The sequence below is a fragment of the Rhincodon typus genome, chromosome 2 (genome assembly GCF_021869965.1).
Source record: "Rhincodon typus isolate 14 chromosome 2, sRhiTyp1.1, whole genome shotgun sequence".
Taxonomy (NCBI): domain Eukaryota; kingdom Metazoa; phylum Chordata; class Chondrichthyes; order Orectolobiformes; family Rhincodontidae; genus Rhincodon; species Rhincodon typus.
The window spans coordinates 95,930,261-95,956,862 of record NC_063333.1 but is presented as its reverse complement, the minus strand read 5'-3'; the positions used below and the strand labels follow the sequence as shown (position 1 = coordinate 95,956,862).

Genomic DNA, 26,602 nt, shown 5'->3' with positions numbered 1-26,602 from the left:
CTGGACTGACCTATCCCCTTCCTAACTCCCTACCTACACTCACCTTTACTGGCTCCATCCCCGCCTCTTCGACCTGTTTGTTTCCTCTCCACCTATCCTCTCTTCTATCCGCCTCCCACTCTCTCCCTATTTATTTCAAAACCCCCTTCCCCTCCCCCTTTTCTGATGAAGGGTCTAGGCCTGAAACGTCAGCCTCTCTGCTCCTATGATGCTGCTTGGCCTGCTGTGTTCATCCAGCCCCGCACCTTGTTGTCTCGGATTCTCCAGCATCTGCAGTTCCTACTATCCCAGATTTAAATTTAATTGGTTTTTAGCCTCTGAATGCCTGGTTTAAATTAATTGGCTGATTCAAACTGGTTGCCTTAATGACAAAACAAGACTGCTGCCTGGATTGTTAACCACACAGCCTTTTGATTCAAATGTTTCAATTTCAGAAACTCTGTGTGCCTGCTGCTGCTCACAGACTTATTTTTTAATCTCCAAGCCTAGAAAAAACACACCATCCTTTAAAGAGACTGTGAACTCTTCTCCCCCACCCCCATCATTTTACAAACAAATTCTAATGTCCTGCCTTCCAAACCACAAGTACTCTACCCAACTTCGCAACACTGTACTGTACCTTCCAGGCTGCCGTGCAGCTGCATACTTGTGCTGATTAGCATGAAATTGCACTTGCATTGAACTTCATTCTTTACCTGGCTCTCCAAAAACAAGAAACAGCCCTGAGGCTATAGATAGTTTGTATCCAATGAAGGAGACCTCTACCTTTGAGTTAAAGCAAGTAACTCAAAATCTTTAAATGCTCACTTTGATAAAGGATCTGATTTTAATTAGGTCCACCTGGTAGACATAGTATGAAAGCAAATTTAAAGTAACTGTTGTAAACTTTCTGTTCTGATATTATTGTATAACCAGGCATTTATTCTGAAACACTGACATTATTTGCATCTGAAGTCTTAGGATATAATTCTGAGGGACATCTGGACATAAAATAAACTGTGCGTACTTTGCCCAATGTACTTGGTTGGCCAAGTCAGTCCTTATGCTGCTCGTTATTGTAATGACCAGCAGCTGGGCCCAGGACAGAGGGTGTACATTATGATCTAATATAAAGGGCTCAGGGCTTGAGAGGGCCTTCTGTGCTTGAGTTAGGGTTGGGGCAGCTGTGATCTAGCTGGAGGCCTGGGCCAGGAACAGCACCAGTAAACATGATCCCCGTCCCTGTCCCTGGTCAGGGGACAATGAGCAATGGGAGGAAACTGCTGAGGTACAGTATTTAAAACAGCCCTGGAGTTCTACTGAGACAATGGGTCAGTTTTTTCGTGGATGCTTCCTTAATTATTCTGCTAGTCAACCAGCACTGAAAGGAAAAGCTTGAAAAGGAATTCCAAGAGATGAAGAAAAATAAATTCATAACTGGAGTGACCAGAATTCAGCTCACCGTTCAATTGAGCAACATTGTGTATGAATGTCTGAGTTGGTGTGATTCTAGGTATAAAGGCTCTACATCCCATCACTTAGCTGATTGTATCAAATAGAGTGTTCCTTCACTTGTTCATTATGGGGAGACCACAGACAGTCCTCAACCAGCCCATGCTTGCTAACCCAAAAGAAAAGACAGCTGCTATGAGGTGTGATTCTGTGATTGGGCAGCAAAGAAATTCATGCTCAGCATTGCTCAGCTCTGCGGTGGGCAGAATGTCTTTTTGGACAATTCTGCAATAGGGCACTGTTTGCTGAAACACAAGTAGCAATGCTAACAAACAATTTAAGATAATCAGCCAGCCTTGTAATGTGGCATATTTGCACTTGCTGGTGGCTACTATCATGCATATACCAAGACCTGTTCTTTGTGAACAAAAGAAACATGTGCCTTTCGCCTTTTCAGACAGGAGCTTGAGGAGGTTAGTTCACCATTGTCTTTTTCCATAACAATACCTCAGTTAATAAGAGTTGACTTACTAATGAAGTTTGTCCTGTAGCATAAATTATCATAATGGTTTGAAATTTAGTATCCTTTTGTCCTGATGAGTACAAGACGAAAAGCCTTCTACAACTTGTCTCTCTTTTCGACATTATTTGGGTCCTTCTCTACCAAGTGACCAATCATAAAGCTCTTAATCAAATGTGATGAAATCTTCTATTTGTATCCACGTTTTGTACTAAGCAAGCCAAGAGTCTATGGCTGACAACATTAATGGAACAGATAGTTCCAAAACTTGCTGCATAAAACTTCAAACATTCAATTCTGCCCAGCAATAGGAGAGGATCTTATTGCAAGGTTTTATTAGGCTACTTATAATAGTTTGGGGATCACAGAAAGGAGTTCAAGGTTTCACAGCAGGGCAGTGACTGATGATGAGTGACTGAGGGAAAAAGAGAGAGACAGACAGACAGAAGCAAACTCTGTATTGGGAGTGTTGCAGTTAGCTGTCTATTGCTGGGATGGCAGCTGAACTACAGAGATTCTACTTAAGGGAGTCAGCATGGAGTCAAGAGCAGCTGGATGATCTGTTCTATTAGAACTTAAGAACTTCTAGGAATTAGTAGACAGCTAAGTTTTACAGTTAGGACTCAGAAAGCCTGCGGAGTTGGGGAAAAGGGAAAGTTTCTGCTTTGTGTTGGGGGAAGCCATGCAGACCTTTGAATAAACCTGAGACCTTTGATTTTTCAGTGCAGCAGCTGAAAGAGTCATTATTGAAATGCTCATAAGCAGTTTTTGCTTGATGCAACTGAGCATGAAATATCTGGTAGCAGGACTGGCTCAGTGAAGCTATTTCTTGGTGAAGAACTGGAGTTATGCTAGTAAAGAAGGACTGGACAACAGTTTCTAAGTCCATGGGAGCACCAACCCAGGAAACGGGGTGATTGTCTAGAATGGGAGTACATAGTGAAGCAGTCCATGACAGAGTGCTTCTTAAGAGGGAGTTTCAAGACCAGACTGGCAAAAGTGACAAATTGTGATCTCTTGTGAGGTTTCATTTGATTTGATGATGCACTGTATTTTTAACATCTGGGGGGAATTGCTGAGTTATCCATTGGATTAGTCTTGATTGCATTTGCTGTTAGATGTGTGCTATATGATATTCCATCACAGCCTATTACCTACATGAACTATATGTTAATTGTGGATATTAGAAATAGGTTGCTCATGTGTTTTAAATTGTATTACTGTTCCAGTGATGTGTAATAATGTTTATTGTTGTTTGTTCAAAACCATGGAATTGTGTGGCTTAATTCTCTTAGTAAGCCTAATTCTCGTACTTTGTCTTCTTTAAGAAAATAGGTTTCTGTTCCTTAGCCAGTTCGTAACACGATTAGGTGTGCTGGTCCACAATTGTAACAAAAGCAATAAAGAAGAATCAGTAGCCTATTTAACACTCAATGACATCATGCCAGCACTGGCAGGGGCAAAAGTTTTCAGCAAGCTTGATGCCAAAATTGGTTATTGGAACATGATGAGATATCTTCACTGTTGACAAATTCCTGAATCTAATTTTTGGTCTTAAAATGAGTCAAGATGCATTCTATCAGAAATCAGACAGACTGTACTGGGCATGTAAGGAAGCAGTCAAAAAAATCTGATTCTATCCTGATCTAAGGTGTAGATGAGAAGGAGCTTGACTACCATCAACTTGAAGCCATATAGAGGTCCACGAAAACTTGCATCAAGTTAAACAAAGACAAAAGCATTGTGAAAGTGACAGAACACCAATTCTTTGGAATGGTGTATACACCTAATGAAGTTAAGCCAAGTTCTGAAAAAGTTGCAGCTGTCTCAGATGAAAGCTCCAAGAAACAAAAAAGAGTGAGAAGCTTCCTTGGCTTGTTCCAGTCCATGGGATCTTTCATCTCTCACATGTCAGAACTCACAAGAAATATAAGAGCTAATGAGAGTCCAAAGAAGTGCAGGTTAGGTGGATTGGCCACCTAGGGAAATACGGGGTTATGGGGATAGGATAGGAGGATGGGTCTGGGTGGGATGCTCTTCAGACGATAGGTGAAAACTCAATGGGCTGAATGGCCTCTTTCCAAACTGTTGGGATTCTAGGATGCTATAAGAGTGGGTTTTGAATACCAGACAAGTTTGTCACACTACAACAGAAATAAGCTTGTCACTCCATAAATAGATGCATCTACAAAAAGACTAAGTGCAGTCTATTAAAAAATGAAAAGCGTTTTCATCCAAAGCCCTCCCATTACCTGAAACCAGATATACTGTCACAGAAAGTGAGTTTTTGGCAGTTTTGAATAGATGTGAGAAAATCCATACATTTGTCCATGGGAGGAACTTCTCAGGAGAGAGTACCATCGCCCATAAGAAAAACCTGTGCAAAACACTAGCAAGACTACAGAAGTTACTCATAAGGCCTCAGCTTTAAGGATTCAATCTAAAATGCAAGATGAAAGAGAAATTACACTAGCAGATGCCATGTCTCAGGTATTTTGCAATGACAAACATGAGTTAAAAGATTTAGTTATAAAGATATAGAGATATAAATACAAAAGATAGATATAAGGATCTAGGTATAAAGCTAATGAATGGAACACCTCCAAAACTGAGCCAAGTTAAAGATGATATCAGCAAGATAAAAAGTTACAGAAAATCTCTCATCAAATGATCTGGGGAAGGCCTGATACTGTACAGCAAGCGCAGCCAACAATTCAACAAAAGTGTTCACTCAGATCTGGTTCTTGATAAGAAGAGGGTCAGATCCACAATCACTGTACCCAAAACAATTCAGTGAGAATTTTCCCAGAGCATACAATATATAGACATAAAGGCTGCATCAAAGTAGAAAATTGTGAGCTCAGAGCCAGATCAACTATGTGACATCTGCAACAACAATGGAATCTACATGAGGTTGCAGACTTGCTTGCTGAGCCGGTGTGGTTGTTTGCAGATGTTTCATCACCCTGCTAGGTAACATCGTCAGTGTGCCTCTGGTGAAGCATCAATGTTCAGTCCCGCTTGTTATTTACGTGCCTTGGTTTGCTGGGGTGGTTGGTATTACTTCCGGTTTTGTTCTTCAGTGGTTTGTATATTGGATCCAGTTCAATGTGTTTGTTGACGGAGTTCCAGTTGGAATGCCAGGCCTCCAGGAATTCCCTGGTATGTCTCTGTTTGGCTTATGTGATTATGGATGTGTTGTCCCAGTCAAATTCATGTCCTTCTTTGTTTGTGTGTATTGAGACCAGTGAGAATTGATCGTGTCTCTTAGTGGCTAGTTGGTGTTCATGTATCCTTATTGCCAGTTTTCTTCCAGTTTAGCCTACGTCATGTTTCTCACAGTCCTTGCATGGTACTTTGTATATTGCATTAGTTCTATTGGTTGTGGGTATGGAGTCCTTTATGTTTGTCAGCAGCTGTCGCAGGGTGATTGTTGGTTTGTGGGCTACCCTGATACCTAGGAGTCTGAGTAGTCTTGTGGTTACCAACACCCATAAATGGAGCTACATCAGAACGTTAATCAAATGAGCCACAACACATTGCAGCAACCCAGAATTGCACAAAGCAGAATAGGAGCACTTATACAGAGCTTTTAAAAGGAATGGGTACCCAAAAAACACAATCTGCCATTACCTCCGCGACAGACCACAGCAAGAAGACACAACACGGCCAGACACACTAGTCACACTACCGTACATCAGGGGCATTTCAGAGATGACCACAAGACTACTTGAATTCCCTGAATATCGAACTCTTTTCTTAAATCACGCACTTGTTTTTTTTCATTTCTTCTGAGGTTCAAGTAATTGTCAAAGGCTTGCAGAACTTTGTCTAAAGTATTTGCTGCTTCTCTTACAACTTAGCAAGCTGTAAGTAATTTGTTACAGTCCCAATCAAATACAAAATGTATTTATTTGTCCATTTTCTAATTTAGTATCTGTTTTGGAAGAATTTCTGTGCCTTAAGAATTATGTTATCCAAAGTGGCTAACATTCAATCCTATCTGTCCCATCTCTGAAATTAAACTTTCCTGGCAATACCATTTCTGCTGCCGTGTCTTCCTCCTATGATTATTTATTTTCCTTGCTTTGTAGACTTTTGATTTTGCAGTTTATTAATGCTGCTACTGTGTGCTGCTGTACTGGAAGCCTTTCTTCTGTTTGTGTGATCAAAATGGAAAATTCCTGCCTTTTATGATTGCAATGAAAGATTTTTGCTTGCTGCTAAATGACTCTCACCTTTTGTAGCTTCTGTTGATTAATCCCACTAATTGCAGCCATAATAAATGATTCCTGTTCTCTTAAACAGCTTTACTAAATGAATTCCACGCTTTTCAGTTCCATAAGACAAATACTGTTTCTTTATGGATTTCCCTAGATGATTCCCACTGTCTGGGGTGCTACTAATGCTTCACAGATTTTTTTTTCCTCTGGATGAATTCTGCTGTCTGCATTTAGAATAAATTCCTTCTGCCTTTACTGCATTTGAAAAAATTGATCTCTTACCTTTTCTGTGGCATTAATAGGGTCTCCTAACTTACTTCTTCTATTAGACTTGGCCTAGTTAGTCTTCTAATTCATCCTTTATTACTTTAATTCTGGCTTTCCGACATGCCTGGGTTTGGAGACTTGTTTTAAATTGCTTCTGTGGCCGTTGTCTTCCCTGACTATAACCATGTTGCGTGGATCCTGCTGCCTATTCCTGCTCGACCTGTGCTGTAAGTAATTTGTTTACTTCTAAGGTGTCCAAGCCTGTAATCTGCACCTTCTTTTTAAAAGATTTCCCTTGCCCACCAGGGATTTAAACTTTATTCACAGAGACTCTGGCTGAGTAGTGACTGAGGACTATTCCTACAGATCATCGGGAACTGATCTAACCTGTAACCATCTAAGATGTGACTATTGTTTCAGCTCCAAGGAATTTCTGGTTGTCATCACTGTTGTGCATCTCTTACCAAGTCTGAAAAGCTTTTTGGACATCAGCTGTAGATTCTGCCTTGCAGAATCTTTTCACAATGTTCTACTCTATAGGGCTGTCAAATATTCAATAGTATTGGCTTAAAGCTCAAGACAAGCATGGTGACAACTAGGGACATAAACTCCATAGCCAGGATCTAAAGTAAAAGCAGAACCCAAAGTTCACAGCTGAAAACAAAGACTTTAAAGGCAGGACAGAACAGTACCTTGGAAGGTACAGCTGAGGAAAATGGACTGTGAAGTTATGCCATGACCTTAGAAAACTGAGAAGAAAACAGCTGGGAAAGGAAAAGACTCTGGCGGTTGGAAAAAGACCTTAGAAGACTTTGGTTACAAGGCTGCAGAGCAGGAAGATTCTCAAATGTGGGACAAGGAACCTCAGAAGAATTTGAAGCTTATCCATGAGCTGGAGAATAAAATTTTGGAATCAGAACATTTCAATGGTAAGAAGAAAGAAGCTAAAAATCGGTCATGCATAATAGATAGTTGGGATGACAGATGCAGTAGAGATCTTGCCATGTCATCAACAATTGGAAAGATTGTAATGAGGCCAGAAGTGGGAGCCCAGGAAGTAGCAGTTTCAGTGGAGGAGCAGCAGATTCAAGTCTGCACATATTTACGTGCTGTTGGTCCGATAGCTGGCGATGTTATAGAGATTGAACAGAGAAATTTCAGGTCAACACGGACCACAAGCTTTTGGTAATATTACTGGGATCAAAAGTAGTCTCAAAAATGCCTCTACATATACACATTTTCAGACTTGGGCCAACGGGATATGGTTATGGAATAACCTTTATTCCAGGCAAGGCATAATTTACACTTTCAATAACAGTAGTGGATCGAGCAGAAAGTGATGGTCTTATTCTTGTCAAAGTAGAATCTTATTTTCTGGCTGTAACCAACACTCTGTTGATAACTGAGGGAGAACCCAAACAATTTTGTGCAGCCAAAAACCTGACAATGAGTACACACAAGTCAGACAACTTTGTCTGGGAGGGCGGTTGAAATACAGTCCAACAGACCTGAAAAATTACCATGTGTCAAAACAACACGTGACAATAGTTTAAGATTTATTGGTGTATAACCATGGAATTGTTGTGCCAGAGTGAATGTAAACAGAAACCTTACACAAATTTCACGGGAGCCATCTTGGTATCAAGAAGTGAAGAGTAATAGTAAGTGTGGATAACTGGGCATTTCAAAAGACATACAGGATTACATTGTGTCATGTCAGATTTTTGACAGACACAGCCAAGTGGCTGCAGAGCCAATCATCATTCTGGAAAGGTTTGGGAAAGGCTAGTAAGGGATTTGTTTGCTTTTAAGCAGAAGACTTATTTAGTCCAGTTCGATTACTATTGAAGATGAAACAAAAAGCAGCAGAGATGGCATATTTCCAGTCACAGCACAAATACTCTGGTAAGCGGAACACCAAGATAGAAAGTCTGGTTAAGGAACAGAAAGTCAGAAGCCATGGTCATTAGACAAACCTAACAACTGAGATTTCATATTTTCAGAACAGCTGAAGGGTCACTGGTCTTAGTAGAGTCAAGAAGTGAGGCTGACTATGGTTATCACAGGATGTGGGACACCCATATCCCTATTACATCATATGTTGTACAGAATGGTATAGCTATTCCAAACAAGTATGATATCGTCATCTTAGTTCTGAATTCAAGCAAACCAGATTGGAATATCCAGCCCAGATTCCATATCATCTCAAACTGTGAAATTTGGACTTTGAAGGAGCGGGGAGATTGTTATAATGGTGAGAATAGTGATAATGGTAATAATGATGTAAATAATGACATTAATGATTATAAAGGCTAAGTAAGTAAAAGTAACCTACTGGAATTATGTAGACAAAGTAGAAAGAAAGTTGGGAAGAGATGTGGTATTACAAAATTCATATCAATTATGATGATCTATCTGCTTACATGACTCTGACATTGGTAAAGAGTGAAGATACTAGTATAGAGTGAGCATGTGAGGAGAGAGTTCTTAGACGCTACTCTGGAGAGCTGCATTTAATAACCTATTATGCACAGATGTCAAGAAAAGAGTGTCACAATACATCAACAGTTGAGGACTTAGAAATAAGGGACAAGCAGTCTCAAATATTGTATGCGCAGAAACCCACAGCGAGGATACTTCAGACTAGTATCTCATTGTGCAGACAGCACACAATGAATAATAAAGGTTTAAAGCACAAGATAAAGCAAGTTTCATCACTAGTGATTATCACAAAATGCAGGCCTACGTGATTGTAATTGGAAGATTTAAATACAATTGTACAACATTTAAAATGCCCAGAACTGTCCCAAAGCCATGTTTTTAACCTGAAATAAAGCATGCTAACTGTACTTTCACAGAAGGCTCAGTGCTAACAGGTGACATCATTCCTTTGGTGATTCCAACAATTAGTATTCATTCTCAAATACATTGTGCAAGTGCATACTGCTATTAAAAGATGTGAAGCATTCACAGTGGATGTTTCCATTAACGTGCAGTTTCCTGCCTTAGTTTCAGGATGACTTAGAGGAGAAGTTTTTCTTTTTTATAAAAGAGTTTGTTCCCAAATTCAGAGGCTTCTGACTTAAAACTTTGTTTTACTTGCTTTATAAAAAGAGGGTGGTTAGGATAATTCCGCTTACATTTTGATCTAGGTATTTTTGAGTAATGCAGCTCATACCTCGGATAAGACATGATTGATTGATGCAAAAATTTATAATCTAATCATTTTATTAAAGGACATTCTGCACAGTGAAGCATTGTCTCAAGTATTGCTCTGTTTGATGATGACCTTGCAAACATTTCTGATCTGTTGAAACATTTACTTTTGACAGAATATTGAATGTTCGTAAACTCTTATGTTTTAAAATTGTAATTGAGATGTAATTTGTTAAAACATACAAGATGCCGAAGGAGCTTAATTGGGTAGACACTGATTGATCTTTTCCTCTGGCTGGAGAAACTGTGGGCACAGTTTCAGGATAAGGGACTGATCATTTAAGGCTAAGATGAGGACACATTTATTCACTGAAAGTTGTAAACAGTTGGAATTCTCTACTGCAGAAGGATGTGGATACTCCATTGTTGAGAATATTCTGAGATAGACAAATTTTAGGTCTTTTGGGGAAGAAAGGCTGACGGGAGCAGGCAGAAAATGGAATTAAGGCAAAAGATCAACCTTGATCGTATTAAATGTGGAGAAAATTTTGGGGTTTACATAGTCTATTTCTGCTGCTAATTCTTGTGTTATTAAAATTGTTATTTTTTTGACTTTTCTTGTACTGATTTTCCTTCCTGGTCAGTTGGGTGTTGGCTTTCAAAGGTTTTGTTTTGGAAATTGCATCCTTGCAGTGTGGAAACAGGCAAAGGAGCTGAACTGATGGTGGTACTTATACTCAATGTTAGAAGAAGTCAAATGTCTTTTCAGATCAAGTTTTATTGCATCCCAAGATCTCCATCATTCTTTTTATATGTCCACTATTTGTGTGTTGCTTGCTCATTTCAAACAGATGTTTGGCCCCTTCTGGTATGTCTTTTCTTCAAGACTGGGGTTGATTGAGCTTTGAAAGGTTCATCTTTCTCCCCCACTTTTTACCTTGCTTTCCTGACATTTCTGCTGATTGCTTCTATACTAGTTAATTACAATTCCATGGTCATTATGGATGATACTTAGTGAAAACAATAGGATCTTGCCACCAGGGAGAACTCCACATTGCTATATTTAGAGAAGCTCCATTGCATTAAGTGCCAATCAGCCACTTACTGGGGCAGCAGCAGGCTGCATCAAAAACCCCGGGGCATAAGTCTGATTGGCTAACAGCTGCCTGCCAATCGGAGACCAACGACTATGTAGATTAGTGCCATCAGGGATATGGAGGCTGCTGCTGGTACTTACACCTCCCTGAGGGCTAGGTTCACCATGAGCACAGCTGCAGGTGAATGATAGTGGGGTATTACAGAAGCATGTATGTTAGCTTAATCTCAGTATTTTCTACCATTCCATCAACTGAAATCAGGTAACACAAACAGATGATAACATAAATAAATATGTAATTGCCTTTTGTTAAAGAACGCTAAAAGTTTAGCAAATTATGCAATTCTGAAAGTAATAATCACGACTGGTTCTTCAATGATTGTCACTAATTGAGCACTTTGGGAGGAAAAGTGTAAATATTTAACTGTCTGTAAGTTACCTTGTTGTTTGACAAATAAGTACAGCTGAGAATATATCTTTCAAAATATAATTGTATGTATCTCAATCAATTGTTAACTTGTGAAATGACATCCCTTTAAAACCCTGTCTAAAATATATTTTTTCTTCTATTTCAAAGATGGATAGGCAATTATCCATGAGCTCTAATATCATGGGAATGCCAGGCCCTTCTCTAAATAATCAGTGCACTCCTCCTCAAGTCCAACAAATGCACTCAGAAGCCAAAATGGTAAGAAAAGCAAAACATTCTTTGTCTGCATGAATGTGCATGGGGGTGGAAGGGTGGGGAATTATCTGTAATTTCCATGAAGCACATGGTTTTAAGTACATTCCATCTCCCTATAAAGTTAACGTTTTACACAGTTTCTGGAATTTTAAAAAAAGTTTGAATCACAAATATATGTTGCTAGTGACTATCTATTGAACAGCTTGTTTACTATGGCCCCTGGGGCTTCTTGAATAATTTTTGTCTTTGATAGTAATGGCTAAACTTTAGTTGTGTTGTAATAGTACTGTTCAGCTCTCAGGAATGTTAATGAATCAGAAGTGTCCATAATGGATGTTATACTATTCTATGTAAGCTTGTTTAGTACGGTTGTTTAATGTCCGACTTGATAACAAAAGTAAGCTATTAGATCATATACTTATTAAATCACCCAAAGAACCTTCAGACCTTTGATTTAACTTAGACTGAGTGAATTTTTCAGATTTTGGCTTTTACACTTAACCTTTCAAAGCACTGTCCTATAGTACTTGAAAATTGTTTGTGGATTCAGTACATTTTATTTGATTTAAACTCAAAGCTGATTTCCGAGTATTGATTGATTCCTTGCTAATGCACATCCTTGTTAGTGTTAATCACAACAAGTGAAAGAATGTCACCATATCAATATATGATTCAATTATAAATCATTGGTTGGAAGACTGAGGTATTTTTATATTTTTGTGTTTTGTTACAGCTCAGTGCAGTATATACTTTCAAAAGGTGTAGTTCTTAATTACATTTGGCGATGGCATTATCCTCAGTAGCTTATTACTGTAGACCATTTTTGTTGCCTGCAGATAACAGTTAATTTATCTGAGCTCCAATATTTACAGGGACAGGGCTGGAGACTGTGTTTTTATTAAGGAGAAATTTGCAATACGGGAATTTATCACTTTTTAACCTGCCATCTGCAAACTTTCTCAGTGTGGACTTCCCCTCTGGTCAACTTGACCAGAGGGGAAGTCCACACTGAGAAAGTTTGCAGGTTGATCAGGTAAAGTTGGATGGGAGGGAGGATCAAGAGAGATTGTGGGGTAACAGGGGTCTGGCTGGGGCAGAGGGGTGGGCGTTTGGCGTGAGGGGCAAGCAATCCAGAGGGAAGAGGGACCAGATGAGATCATGGGATAGAAGTTGAAAAGCAATAGCAGTCAGATGGATCAGGCATAGTTTAAGGATCGGAGAAGCTAGGCACAACTGAAAATTTGCTTAACGGGCTGGGCAGACACTCCTGCTCCTCCCAACTCACCAGGATTCTCTGAGAAAGCACTTAGCTGCTTGAACCACTGGCCTAACTTCTGAAACCTTAGGAAATCCAACTCACTACAATTTGATTTAAATCAAGCTCCTAACTGTACTGCCAGAGCTGATTTACATATAAAAATGAGACATTCAGCTTCTCGAGAACAGGACACCAGCCTGTGAAAATACAGATAATTGCAAATACAGCAGTTGCAATTAGACAAACTAATCTTTTATTTGTAAGCTTCCACTGTGCCTCAGAGCTATTCATTTTTAAAACTTCCTCCCTTCCCCCAAAATGTTTTTGATCTCCTTATGAACATAATGGAGTAGATTTTAAGTATCAGGCAGTCAGTGCAATGGATGAGTCACCCATGTGCACGCTAAGATTTGTTTTGAAGCCTGGGCCTCATTTAGTAGAACTGCAGTGTCTAGGCATTAAATGGAAATCTTGATGCAGCTCATTCCAAATAATCAAACAGCCTGTTGGCTGTTTTGGTGGTTCTGGGGTGGTTGTGATCGCGGAAGGCTGAGGGCAGCAGACGTCCAGATTATTGTTACGTGGCTAGAAGGAGCACTCCTGCTTTTACTTTTAAAGTAACCTTTCTGAGGCCTCTGCAGCCTGCAAATTTGGCCAAAGCACTAAAGCTTTTCACTCTGTGCAATTGAGCCTGAAAATAGCAACTAGAGTCCTCTGTATGTGATGTGGGACCAGACTCGCATATTAAGAGTCTACTACCTAAAACAGCAGCCCTTTTCAGGATGACAGCAACAGCATTATCATGGTTAATGGATAATAGTGGCCTCACAGCTATCTTAATGCTGCTTCTGTAATACAAGCAGTTACCGGGACTCTACATTGCCATTGTTAGCATCAATAAGGCCTTCCTGAGGGAACAAGTTGGTAATATACCTTCTTGCTGAAAGGTAAGACTGACAGAGACCGTCATCTGCATTTAATTGGTTTCGCCACCCAGAATAGAATCTTGAATGCACCACCTGAACTCCCCAGTTGTATTAATTAAAGTTTATAGCATTAAACTTTTAGCTCAGCCATAATCAATGTGCCATAGCCGTCAGCACTTATGCCTAGGACCTTGACTCAGATGAAAATGTTAAAGAAAAATTTTATTCTATCCTTGATGAAGTTCTCACTGCCGTCCCGTAAGGAGAGAAAACTAATCTTCTAGGGAGGTTTAATGCCAGAGTTGGCTGTGTCTCCAATGTCCATTGGGAAAAATGGGATGTGAAAAGCCAGTGCAAATAGTGCCTTCCTTTTGACAAATTGTGTTTAGCAAAACCTCATTATAATAAACATATCTTCTGCCAGAAGGACATATACAAAATCACATGGAGACCCCCTTGATCATAGCACCAGAACCTCCTGGATTATCTCATTGTTTGAGTCAAGATCAATGTGATGCCTGTAATTTCAATCCATGCTGGGATCTGATGCGCACTGGACTGACCATTGGCTTTTTCAATCTGCTATGAACATCCAACTCATACAAAGATATTGTAAGAACCAACGTTCCAAGATGAACAATATCAATGTCTCGATCTTAAAGTAACCAGACCGAAGGGGTGAGTTTCAAAAAGCAGCTTGAGAACAAATCGGAAAAATCTTCACACAATCAATTTAATTTCAGAAGAGTGGTATCAAATAGTCAGCTGTACTAGATCCCTGTGACTAGATCATTGGGTTTAATCATTGTTGTCACCAGGACTGGTTTGACAAAAATTAAGCTGAAATATATGACCTTCTGGATCAAGAACAAGCAACTTTTATTGCATTGCAGAACAACCCCAAGATCGCCAGTCAGGAAAGTAGCATTCCAACAACTCAGGCCAACAGCTAAAGATAAATCTGGAAGATAAAAGTCAAGTGGTTGGAAGAGAAAACACAAGAATTCCAACAGTATACTGACCTTCATCCGAAGCAAAACATTTTTGAAGCCACCATGGTAATCTATAGACCAATGTCAAATGGACAAAAGCTCCTTTGGTCGCAGATTATGTCTCTCTTAAAGATGCCATCCATCAAAATTGGAAAGAACATTTCAAATTCATCAATAATGAATCCACAGTAGCAGCTGATGCTGTCTAGGCTATCTCAGCACCCTGCTGTAGAAGCCATTGGTAGGCCACCATCAATGGAAGAGCTGCAAAAAAAAAAATGAAATGGATGGAACACAACAAAACCTGTAACCCTGATGTATCCCAACTGAAGTCTTCAAAGAATTTGCGCCGTTGTTCACATCAAAGCTCCATACACTTGTCCTGTGAATTGGGTTGGAAAAGAGCTACTTGCAACGCACCTGATTTCAGGAATACAACAGTTATAATTGTCTTCAGTTAGTGAGAGAAATCATATTGAGGAAACTATCAGAACATTGCCCTCTTGTCTGTAGCAGGGGAACTCCTGATATGCTGTCACCTATTTCCAATGACTGCAGATATCCTCTAGAAACACAGTATAACTGTAGACCTTGCAGAGGAACCTCTCACATGCTCTTTGTTGCCCGGCAAATCCAACAAAAAAAGTAAAGAACACTAGTAGAAACTTTTCATGGCATTCATCAACCTGAGCAGATATTTCATTCTATAAATTTCAAAGCTCTTTGTACTGATCTCCAGAGTTTGGATGCTCAAGAAACTTCATCACAATCCTGCAAATTCTAAACAAGGATACAACTGCAACTGTTGTGAGGTGAAGATCTGAAACACATGCCTTCAAAATCAATGCCAGTGTCAAGCAAGTCTATATGGTAGCTGCTACACTATTTACACTCTACCTGATGTTGGCCATTCACTTCACCAAAGGCAAATGGCGTTTGATGTGAGTATTAAATACTACTTAGATAGAAAACTCCGTCACCTTTGTGCTAAGACTATACACACCACTATAGGTGTATGTGACCTACAGCACTTGGATGACTGTAGTAGAGCCATTGTCCCAGTAGAGTCATTGCCCACTCTGCACCAGATTTGTAAGCCATTCTCAATCTATTCAATTCTATATACAAGATACTCAGCCTATCCTTTAATGTTGCCAAACCAATATATCTCAACCCAAGCCTGATCAGTCAAATATCCCACTTCTCATAAGTGTTGAAAGAGAGACATTGGAATATGTTCAGCACTTCCCATACTTTGGCAAACACAACTCTCAAAAGGCCACCACCGACAAGGAGATCCAAAACAGGATTACCTGCGCCAGTTAAGCTTCCTGCAAACTACAACAATGAATATTTGACAACAAAGATCTGTAGAAGTCAACATAACTTGAAATGTACAGAGCAGCTGTCAACATGCATGCCTACCCTTCAATAAAACCTGGACTATTTATCAGTGACACATAAAGCAAGAGAAATTTCACCAACAACGTGTAAACTATTTTAGATGAAAAAATACTTACAACCTCTGCCATAATATGATTTCTCTCAATGGGAGGACTGATAAACAAATGCTAGTGTCCTTCTTGAAGTCAGCTCCACAGGAATCTAGGCAAAAAAAAATCTGCAGAATCATCTACAGTGAACTGGACACTGTTTCCGGATAGTCAAGAAGTATAGGTCCTGAAGAAGAATAGGACCTGTTCTCCTAACACTCCAGGGGAGGACAAAGAAATCACTATAAAGATACAATGAAGCTTTTCTTGAGATGTGACAGCATTGATATCAATGACTGGGAGAGCTTATTACCGATTGTTAAAAATATCCACAGGTGGAATGTAAAATTGATAAAAATCTGAAACCCAACCTCAACATGCCAACTTCCACTTCTGACAGCTGCATAACAAACAACTTTAAATTCAACCCTGACTGACTTTGGGAATATTAGACAAATGAAGGACTTCTGCATCCAGGCATTAAGTTTCTTTCCACTTACCTGCTGGATTCATTTTACCTAATTCATTGGTCTCCGATTCCTGCTTACCGCTTCTCACCCCTCCTGTTTAACTGTTCTGACCTCTGCTTTGCTCTGGATCCTTGTTTGTCACCTTGCCCTTGACCTCTGATCTCCATTCAGGTATGGACCATTATCTAACTTTTGAAACTGGCCTCTGTACCTCTGGTTCTATCTTTCCTTCCTCCAATACAACTCCCATCTCCCTCCAGCCTTTCTGACACTTAGCTCACACCGCCCCCCCACTTCTTCTTCTTTTCCCCAAGCTGTGGTCTGATGTCAAAGACTTCTTTGCTCAGTCTAGCTTGGTGTGACTGGGAAATGGGGTTGGACTTAAAATGGTGACTGCATCCTTTAGAACTGAACCCATGCTTCTAAGTTTCCCGATCACAAATTTTCTCCCCAACCATTCTGTCTTAGCCTCTGAAAGAACATCAAAGTCATTGTCTCAGGAATAAATGAGATATATCTCGCTGATACATAATGTTTTACATAAATAACATCTTGCATCTGAAATGATAGAGACACAGTCGTGGCAGCTGCCAAGTGATCCCAGGAATTTCTGGAGTAGGTCCTCTATATTGCATTGATGTCAGGGGGCAAGTCCCTGCAAAAGGTTTTGTTTCCCTTGGTCATTCAAAGTACGATGTGGGATTAGAGGCTGAAGTACCAAGTAGTTGGGGGAAATTGAAAGAAATTTTTAAGGTTTGCATGGTTCCTTATACCACAGTATTATGAACTAAAGGGAGGATCTAGGTAACTCCTCAATGTCTGGCAGACAGGAAGGCAGATACACTGAGATCCCTTCCAGTGGCTTCACAAATGATAGGGTCAACTGTAAAAGTATACTATGGATTTTGGGGCCTAGCCAACACATTTGTCTATAATCTTTGGGAGAATATTCATTCTTTTTATGAAAAAACACAAGAATTGTCCAAAACTCAATAAATAATAATACCTAAGAGATAGTAGGAACTGCAGATGCTGGAGAATCCGAGACAACAAGGTGCAGGGCTGGATGAACACAGCAGGCCAAGCAGCATCATAGGAGCAGAGAGGCTGACGTTTCGGGCCTAGACCCTTCATCAGAAAAGGGGGAGGGGAAGGGGGTTTTGAAATAAATAGGGAGAGAGTTGGAGGCGGATAGAAGAGGGATAGAGGAGAGGATAGGTGGAGAGGAAACAAACAGGTCGAAGAGGCGGGGATGGGGCCAGGAAAGGTGAGTGTAGGTAGGGAGTTAGGAAGGGGATAGGTCAGTCCAGGGAGGACGGACAGGTCAAGGGGGCGGGATGAGGTTGGTCGGTAGGAGATGGAGGTGCGGCTTGAGGTGGGAGGAGGGGATAGGTGGGAGGAAGAACAGGTTAGGGAGGCAGGGACGAGCTGGACTGGTTTTGGGATGCGGTGGGGGGAGGGGAGATTTTGAAACTTGTGAAATCCACATTGATACCATTGGGCTGCAGGGTTCCCAAGCGGAATATGAGTTGCTGTTCCTGCAACCTTCGGGTGGCATCGTTGTGGCACTGCAGGAGGCCCAGGATGGACATGTCGTCTGAGGAATGGGAGGGGGAGTTGAAATGGTTCGCGACTGGGAGGTGCAGTTGTTTGTTGCGAACCGAGCGTAGGTGTTCTGCAAAGCGGTCCCCGAGTCTCCGCTTGGTTTCCCCGATGTAGAGGAAGCCACACCGGGTACAGCGGATGCAGTATACCACATTGGCAGATGTGCAGGTGAACATCTGCTTGATGTGGAAAGTCTTCTTGGGGCCTGGGATGGGGGTGAGGGAGGAGGTATGGGGGCAGGTGTAGCACTTCCTGCGGTTGCAGGGAAAAGTGCCAGGTGTGGTGGAGCTGGAGGGGAGTGTGGAGCGGACAAGGGAGTCACGGAGAGAGTTGTCCCTCCGGAAAGCAGATAAAGGTGGGGAGGGAAAGATGTCTTTGGTGGTGGGGTCGGATTGCAGACGGCGGAAGTGTCGGAGGATGATGCGTTGGATCCGGAGGTTGGTGGGGTGGTACGTGAGGACGAGGGGGATTCTTTTTTGGTTCTTATTGCGTGGATGGGGTGTGAGGGATGAGGTGCGGGAGATGTGGGAGACACGGTTGAGGGCGTTCTCGACCACCGAGGAGGGGAAGTTACGGTCCTTGAAAAACGAGGACAACTGAGATGTACGGGAGTGGAATGCCTCATCCTGGGAGCAGATGCGGCGGAGGCGAAGGAATTGGGAATAGGGGATAGCATTTTTGCAGGAAGGTGGGTGGGAGGAGGAGTATTCTAGGTAGCTGTGGGAGTCGGTGGGCTTGAAATGAATATCGGTTTCTAGGTGGTTGCCCGATATGGAGACAGAGAGGTCCAGGAAGGGGAGAGAGGTGTTAGAGATGGTCCAGGTAAACTTAAGGTTGGGGTGGAAGGTGTTAGTGAAGTGTATGAACTGTTCGAGCTCCTCGTGGGAGCACGAGGCGGCGCCGATACAGTCATCAATGTAACGGAGGAAGAGGTGGGGTTTAGGGCCGGTGTAGGTACGGAAGAGGGATTGTTCCACGTAACCTTGTGTTTTGAATTATGAAGTAAGTATTCAAATATCAAATTAAATTTAGACTTTTTTTCTTGTCTGCTCAACATTCAACCAGTTATTTTCATTTTTAAATGATAATTTGTGTTGATCATCCTTGTAGCTATAATGGTAGACTATTCAACTATGCAAATATGCCACTATTGTGCAGTAATGCTGGTACAATACAGCAGTCTTTCTTATGCCATCACCAAAAATTCACTACAGTGTTACTGATGCCATTTTAATTTCATCTGTGCTGATTTTTCTTTTGGACCAAGTAAAATGGCAGGAAATGAGATGATATTAACGATATCTACTTGGGTTTAATTAGTGACATACCATGGAGCTCTAACATCTCATATGATGGTGCCAATGGTCAGTGTAATTGGAAACCGCAAACATATTATGTCTATGCCATAGTACTGAGAATTTAAACAAGAACGGCGTGGTGGTTCAGTGGTTAGTGCTGCTGCCTCACAGCACCAGGGACCCGGGTTCGGTTCCAGCCTCGGGAGACTGTCTGTGTGGAGTTTGCACATTCTCCACGTGTCTGCTTGGGTTTCTTCTGGGTGCTCCAGTTTCCTCCCACGGTCTAAAAATGTGAAGGATAGGTGGATTGGCCATGCTGAATTGCCCGTAGTATTCAGGGATAGATAGATAGATTAGGTGGGTTATAGGGGGTGGGTCTGGGTGGGATGCTCTGAGTGTCAGTGTGGGCTTGTTGGGCTGAAGGGCCTGTTTCCACACTGTAGGGATTCTATGGGTCCATAAGGTTTTGGAGTAGATTTGTAGCTCAGGTTGTAAGTGTTGAGGTTGGTTGGCTCGCCGAGCTGGTTTCTTGTATCGCAGACGCTTCGTTACCATGCTGGGTAACATCCTCAATGCAGCCTCCGATGAAGCGTCGGTGTGTTTTCCCGCCTGGATTTTAAACTCTGGAGCCTGTTGAGCTGGATTGCCTCACTTCCGGTTTTCCTTCGTAGTGGAATGTATATGGGATCGAGTTCAAAGTGTTTATTAATAGCATGCTTCGTGGAGTGCCAGGCTTCTAGGAATTCTCGTGCCTGTCTCTGCCTAGCTTGTCCCAGGATTTTGGTGTTGTCCCAGTCGAATTGGTGGTTCTTCTTGTCCATGTGGATTGAGATGAGTGCGTATTGGTCATGTCTTTTTGTAGCCATTTGGTGTTCATGTACCCTTGTTGTTAGTTTCCTTCCTGTTTGACCAATGTAGTGTTTCTCACAGTCTCTGCAGGGGATCTTGTAGATGACATTGCTCCTGTCCATGGCGGGGAGTGGGTCTTTAGTTCGGGTGAGCAGTTGTCATAGGGTTGACATGGGCTTGTGTGACACTCTGATGCCCAATGGTCGTAGGAGTCTTGTGGTGAGTTCCGATGTGTTCCTGATGTAGGGTAGTGTGATGAGTGTGTTGGGGCGTGTAGTATCTTCCCGATGTTGTTCTTGCAGGCATCTTCTGACTCAGTTTTTTGGATATCCATTATCCCTGAAAACCTGGAAGAGGTATTCTTCTTCCTCTTGGCGTACTCTGAGTCCATTCTTTCTGAAGAAATTTCTTTTCTACTGACTTTGAATTTTAAGCAAACCCATTTGGAGAATGGGACCCAGCTCAACTGGAACAGAAGGAAAGAATGAAGAGATGATTTTATTTTTAGATGAAAATATAGGGAGATTTTAAGGCTTCATTTCAATTAGAAAATGGTTGAGAATGACTTTGAGACCAGAATTTTACGCTCACCCTCACCCATCAGGAGAGCAATAGCAGACAGGAGTGATAGAAACATTGTGCTCCAGAGCACAAGGGCCCGCTGTCTATCTATCCATATTTGACTCCACTGCCATTTTTTTTCAGTGGGTGGAACCGCCCTGATACTGTGTTCAGCCCATGAGGCGCAACTCCTCATATTTCCTCTCCTTCATGCAAACCCACCCTCACCCCCAGCCCCAACTCAACCTTGTCCACCAATATATCTGACAAAACCTTGGAGTTCATCCAGGCTCCAACCACCAATGTCTGTTTCTCAGGGATTGGTGCAGCTCCAGTGCAGCCAACATTCATGCTGGCTGGGAGGATTTTGCCACAACCACTAAATGCAATTTCGGGAATTGCCACTAGATTTGAAAACATACTGCTCGCTGCCTTATTCACCCCCGTCCCCCACTGCATGACTTCGTATGATGTGTGGCTAGATCTAGCAGGCTGCACTAGAACACTCCCTCAAAAAGGGCCATGCATCCTTCTGGAATTATTGGATGGCCAGTAATTTGCTCTACCGTTTGTCTGCCTGTCCATGCCAAATCCTGGGAAAGAGACAAGGTGTTGTCTACCATTCATCTGAAAAGAATGCCCAACTGATTTACAGTCCATATTTGTCCTTTTGCTCCCTTTTCTTGTGGTATTTTAAGATTGGTGAGCCCATAGAGTAACATACGGCCCAGATTTTGCTGAATAACAAAGAATGGCTTTCTGTTTTTCGGACCTTTAGTGCACTTGTGAGCACAGATTACCAGTCTACCTCATGAGTTTGATTTTAGCGCTGCACATAAACCATCAGTGGCATCCTTGAAAACTGCAAGAGGCTGAGAAGCCATTCAAGCAATCACAATGTAAGAGGCACCAGAGATAGTAAAGGACAAGATAAAAAGAAACAGGAAATGTAAATAATATTGAAATCATTGTACAGGAAGCAAAATAAAGAATGTGTCATGCAAATGGGATTAAGCACAAAAAGTATGTAAAAATTATTTTTAATTTTTAAAATTTGCAATATTAGCGTTCGTAGGAAACGCATTTCTGTAAAATTTTTGTTGGAGCGTTCCTGGGAAGTTGTTTGGCAGCAATTATTATGAATTACTACGCAGTTAAATGTTAGGTAATCATGACTGAACATAGTTTAGGTTTTTCACTAATCTTCAATGCAATGATAATGGATGATTGGTCCTCATTCTTGCTATAACAATGATTTTTGTTTAGATTCTATCAATGAACACTGAAGTAGCACAGCAAGTGGAGGAGTAGGGCATTGGTGACAACAGCTTCCAGATTTCTGCTTAACGGTGCAAGACACCAGGAGTTGCTGTCAGTTTCACCCTGTGATAACAGTTTATGCTGGCTGCCTGACTGTTGTTACTATAGCAAAATCTGAGCCACAGTTCTTTTTTTCAGAATAACATAGGTGGAAGTTTGTTTCTTCAAAAATTCTGCTTTGAAAACACAAAAAGGAAATACCTGCAGAAATGTCATTTTATGTTGTTTTTCAATACATGCGCTAACGTAACCCCCTAGTCAAAATAGGTAATTAATTCTTCTCAACTTCACGCCTCCAAATCTCATTGTATCTGCTTCCATTCTAACAAACTGAGGTATAGGACTCAACCTTGTATTTTCCTCATTAAAGGTAGTGAGACTGACCTCAGCATCATTGCTACAACTTAGTGTCCTACCAATTTGCCTTTGTAAAATTTCTCAAAGCTTAATTTTTTTTTGAAAAAAGCCATTCACAAGGCAGACGTTTATTGGATTTTTAATATCGGCCAAAATTGCCCCCACACGTGCAGACATGGTCCATGATGTCAGCTGGTCTTAGCTAATTGCTGGAAGTGCCGCTGATGTCACCAGGCTGGGGATGATGGGTCTTGAAGTGAGTTGGAGGAGGAGACTGGTGCTAACGAAGCAGAGATTCCCTTCTCCAGCGGTGTCAGAGGAGAAGGACTATTGATCCTTCAACACCGCTGTGCCACCCGGCTCCCTCCAGCTGCTATGCTGCTAGGGCAGGGGCCCTCTGTAGAACCAGGAGGCTGTACTCAGGGCCCGGACTGCTGTGTTTCACCCTCACCTGCTCCTCCACTTTGCAGTTACTGTTGAAGAAGGAGTGATGGACGTGCATGAAGAACCATGATTCGAATGCTCCAGTCAGAGATCATTGTGTGTGCGTCACTTACAGAGCTGTGGCGTGCCTGCACAGTGAATTCCTGACGTGTGGATAATGCACAGTTATAGAGTTTATACACACTTCTATCATTTACAAACCATGTCGACTCTCTCATTGTGTATGTATTCTCCTTACAGCTCCTGAAGGTGGTGTTCAAATGATTCACAGCTTTTTAACACAGGGAACCTAGGATTGAGGAACAGGAGTAGACCATTTAGCCCCCTGACTCTGCTTCATCTCTGAGAATAGTGGATGTGATTGTGTCTTAACACCACTGAAATAACTCCACAGAGGCCAGTAACCTGTCACCAAGTCACCCTTTATTTACACATGGAGAGTCATAGTCATACAGCATTGACCCTTCAGTTCAACTAGTCCACGCCAACCATGTACCCAAACTAAACTAGGCCCATCAGCCTGCATTTGGCCCGTATCCCTCCAACCCCATCCTATTCATGTACTTATCCAAATGTCTTTTAAATGTTGTAACTGTACCTGCATCCACCACTTCCTCTGCAGTTCATTCCATACACTAACCACTCTCTGTGTAAAAAAAAGTTGTCTCCCATGTCCTTTTTAAATCTTTTACCTCTCACCATAAAAATAAGCCCCCTAGTTTTGAACTCCCCCACCATAGAGAAAACACCCTTGCCGATCCAGCTTCCTCAGAGCCAGGTTTCAGAGTGAACAGCACCTCTGACACTCCAGTTTATATCTGTCAGCCAGGGCTCCCTGATTGGACCAGATTAACAGCCACAATCAGGGAACTCCTATTCTATGATATCCACCTGGCTAACCTTGTTGTAATCTCTACAACCACTTCCTGATTTCCCCATAACATCTGATACCATTGTTTATCAAAAATCTATCAAACTCATTTTTGAGTAAACTTAGTCACCCACATTCGTTTCTTTCTGTGCGAGAGAATTCAACGGAGTAACAACCATCTGGTAGGAAAAGAAATTCCTTATCTCCATCTTAAAATGAAGACCTCTTATTTTTAAATAATGTCCCTTATTATTTAATTATTTAAAAATAAGAGGTAATAAAAATAATATTTTAATAAACCTGTTTGGATGTGCTACAACTCACATCTGTGGTCAATTCATCCTTCTGACCAAAGGTAAGGCACTACCATTGTGGTGCAAAACTTCACTTTTCTGCCAGTTATAAGTGAACTCTAATAGCAATTGACAGCAGAAGAATTTTGTTTGCATTATGCTGATGCAAACTGAATCTACCTCAGCCAAGTAAACAAGCTTTAAGTGCTGCAATGAGGATTACTAGCAAATTAACAACCAGGAACCTGTTTACTCCAGGCTCCCTTCATTACCAAATCCCTGTCTGCAATCAATTATACTCTTTAGGGAGTTCATCTTCCCAGCATCTGCGCATTGAGAACACATGTCTGCAAGCTAAGAATTTTGAAAATATTGAAAATAAACCTCCGTCTCATTATAGTAATCGGATTTCAGCTAGTATATACAAGTGGTGTACCCAAGTTAATTTTGCCCGCCGTGGGAATCCATGTAAGTACAATATGGAATTTCCTGACCACAGATGCCCAAGATTAACTAACTGCATAATCTGGTAATAATGTTCACTGTGCTAACTGGTGAACTTAAATGAAAGTACTAGTGAATTTGTTTTTGCTACATAAACTGTGCCTAGGAACTTTTATAACAGGTATATGTTCTGAATTAAATTAATAGTAGCAATGAGTATGATCTTTACTAAAATTAAGTATGGCACAAAACTTGTCAGGAGCAGTATTTATAAAGTCATATAAACTTATAATGTTCAATGCCCTGTGAATTCATTTCTAGTGTGGGGATCTCATACATCCCAAAATAAATAATTTTTTATTCAAATCTTCATTTTGCTAGTTGACAACAAGAGAAAATAAGAGTTTTCTTATTAACAAGTTCCAGTTATAACATGGTTTTTACTTTTACATTTGGATTAAGATGGGCTTCCACAGTAATATACTGAGTTTACCCATCTGGAGCAGAGTTTGCAATGAAGAATAAGCTAATCATGATTTGTTTTAAGTGGACAGATGGTCAGAAAAGTGATCCATCAATTATTTAAGTAGCTAATTCGCTGTGCAGCACCTTCTACAGTGATATTACCATCTTCACTGACTGATATTGTTATTTTTCATGTTTTCATAGAATGAGGGTGCTGCTGAGGAAGCCAGTATTTATTGCCTATTCCTAATTGCCCTTAAGAAGGTGCTGGTGAGCTTTCTTAATGATCTACTGCAGTTTATGGGAGCAGGTACACTCTCAATGCTGTTAGAAGGGAATTTTAGGATTTTGACCCAGCAACAGTAAAAGAATGGCAATAAAATTCCCAGTGTAGGATGTGTGTGACTTGGAGGGGAACTTGCAGGGGCCAGTATTCTCATGAGGCTGCTGCCCTTGTTATACCAGGCAGGAGAGGTTACAGATTTTTGTAGTGTGCTGCTGAAGAAAGCTTAGTGAGTTAGTTCCACATCTCTGATGATACACACTGCAACCAAATAAAAGGAAAATGTGATGTCCACAGTCCTCTCTGGTGTGCACTATTACCCCCAACAACTCCATTTTGATTTGGTCCTTGCCCTTCCTTCCTCTTCTTTTTGTTTTTTGTTCTTGTTTTACAATTTTCCTTTGTGCTGGGTATAACTTCAATCAGTAGAATTTTCCCTGATTCCCCTAACTATTTATCATGTTTGGCTATAATGAGGCCATGAGCTGAGTGGCACCAGGGAACCCAATGAGCATCAATGACCAGGTTATTCTTTTGCAAGTGCTTGATAGCACTGTTGAGGATCTCTTTCCATATTTATGCTGATGATCATGAGTAGAATGATAGAGTGGTAACTAACTCAGTTGAATTTGTCTTTTCATGACATACCTGAGCAATTTCCCACAGTGTGATGTAGTTGCCAGTGCTGTAGCTAGATCTGAGATAACAAGGTGTAGAGCTGGATGAACACAGCAGGCCAAGCAGCATCAGAGGAGTAGGAAAGCTGACGTTTCGGGCCGAGACCCTTCTTCAGACCCTTTTTCTGAAGAAGGGTCCAGGCCCGAATTGTCAGCTTTCCTGCTCCTCTGATGCTGCTTGGCCTGCTGTGTTCATCCAGCTCTACACCTTGTTATCTCAGATTCTCCAGCATCTGCAGTTCCTACTATCTCATGAAATATCAATACTGTTTTGTCTTCCTGAGGTCCATACCAGCGTCTCCCCTACAATTTACAAGTTGAGCCATACCCATCTCAAGCAACCTCCCTCAGATAAACGGAAAGCCTTTGTTTTTCCGCTGTTTAATAATATTTCTCTGACTTTGCTCCATTGCCCTCGAATATTGAGGTTTGTGAACAAAATGAATGTTTACCATCGTGTGTCCCTGTGTTCTTTACTGAACTGTACACGGCTCCAGCACAGCTCGTCACTAAAGGGTCAAAAGAAAAGACGGCAAACAGTCAGTCCCCAGGTGGCAAATAATATCTGTCCTTGATGAGTTTCTCCAACAATTTCTGTGTTTCTTTTTATTTCTGACA

At 41.2% G+C, this 26,602-nt stretch overlaps 1 protein-coding gene across 3 annotated transcripts in view; it reads left to right on the top strand.

Moving 5' to 3' along the window:
- creb5b (cAMP responsive element binding protein 5b) overlaps positions 1–26,602 on the top strand; it is a 408,265-nt gene that overhangs the window by 274,538 nt on the left and 107,125 nt on the right. For all 3 annotated transcript variants that reach the window (XM_048615065.1, XM_048615073.1, XM_048615081.1), the window contains one exon: positions 11,271–11,381. In XM_048615065.1, the coding sequence (XP_048471022.1) occupies positions 11,271–11,381 (111 nt within the window). The remainder of the gene's footprint in view (positions 1–11,270; positions 11,382–26,602) is intronic.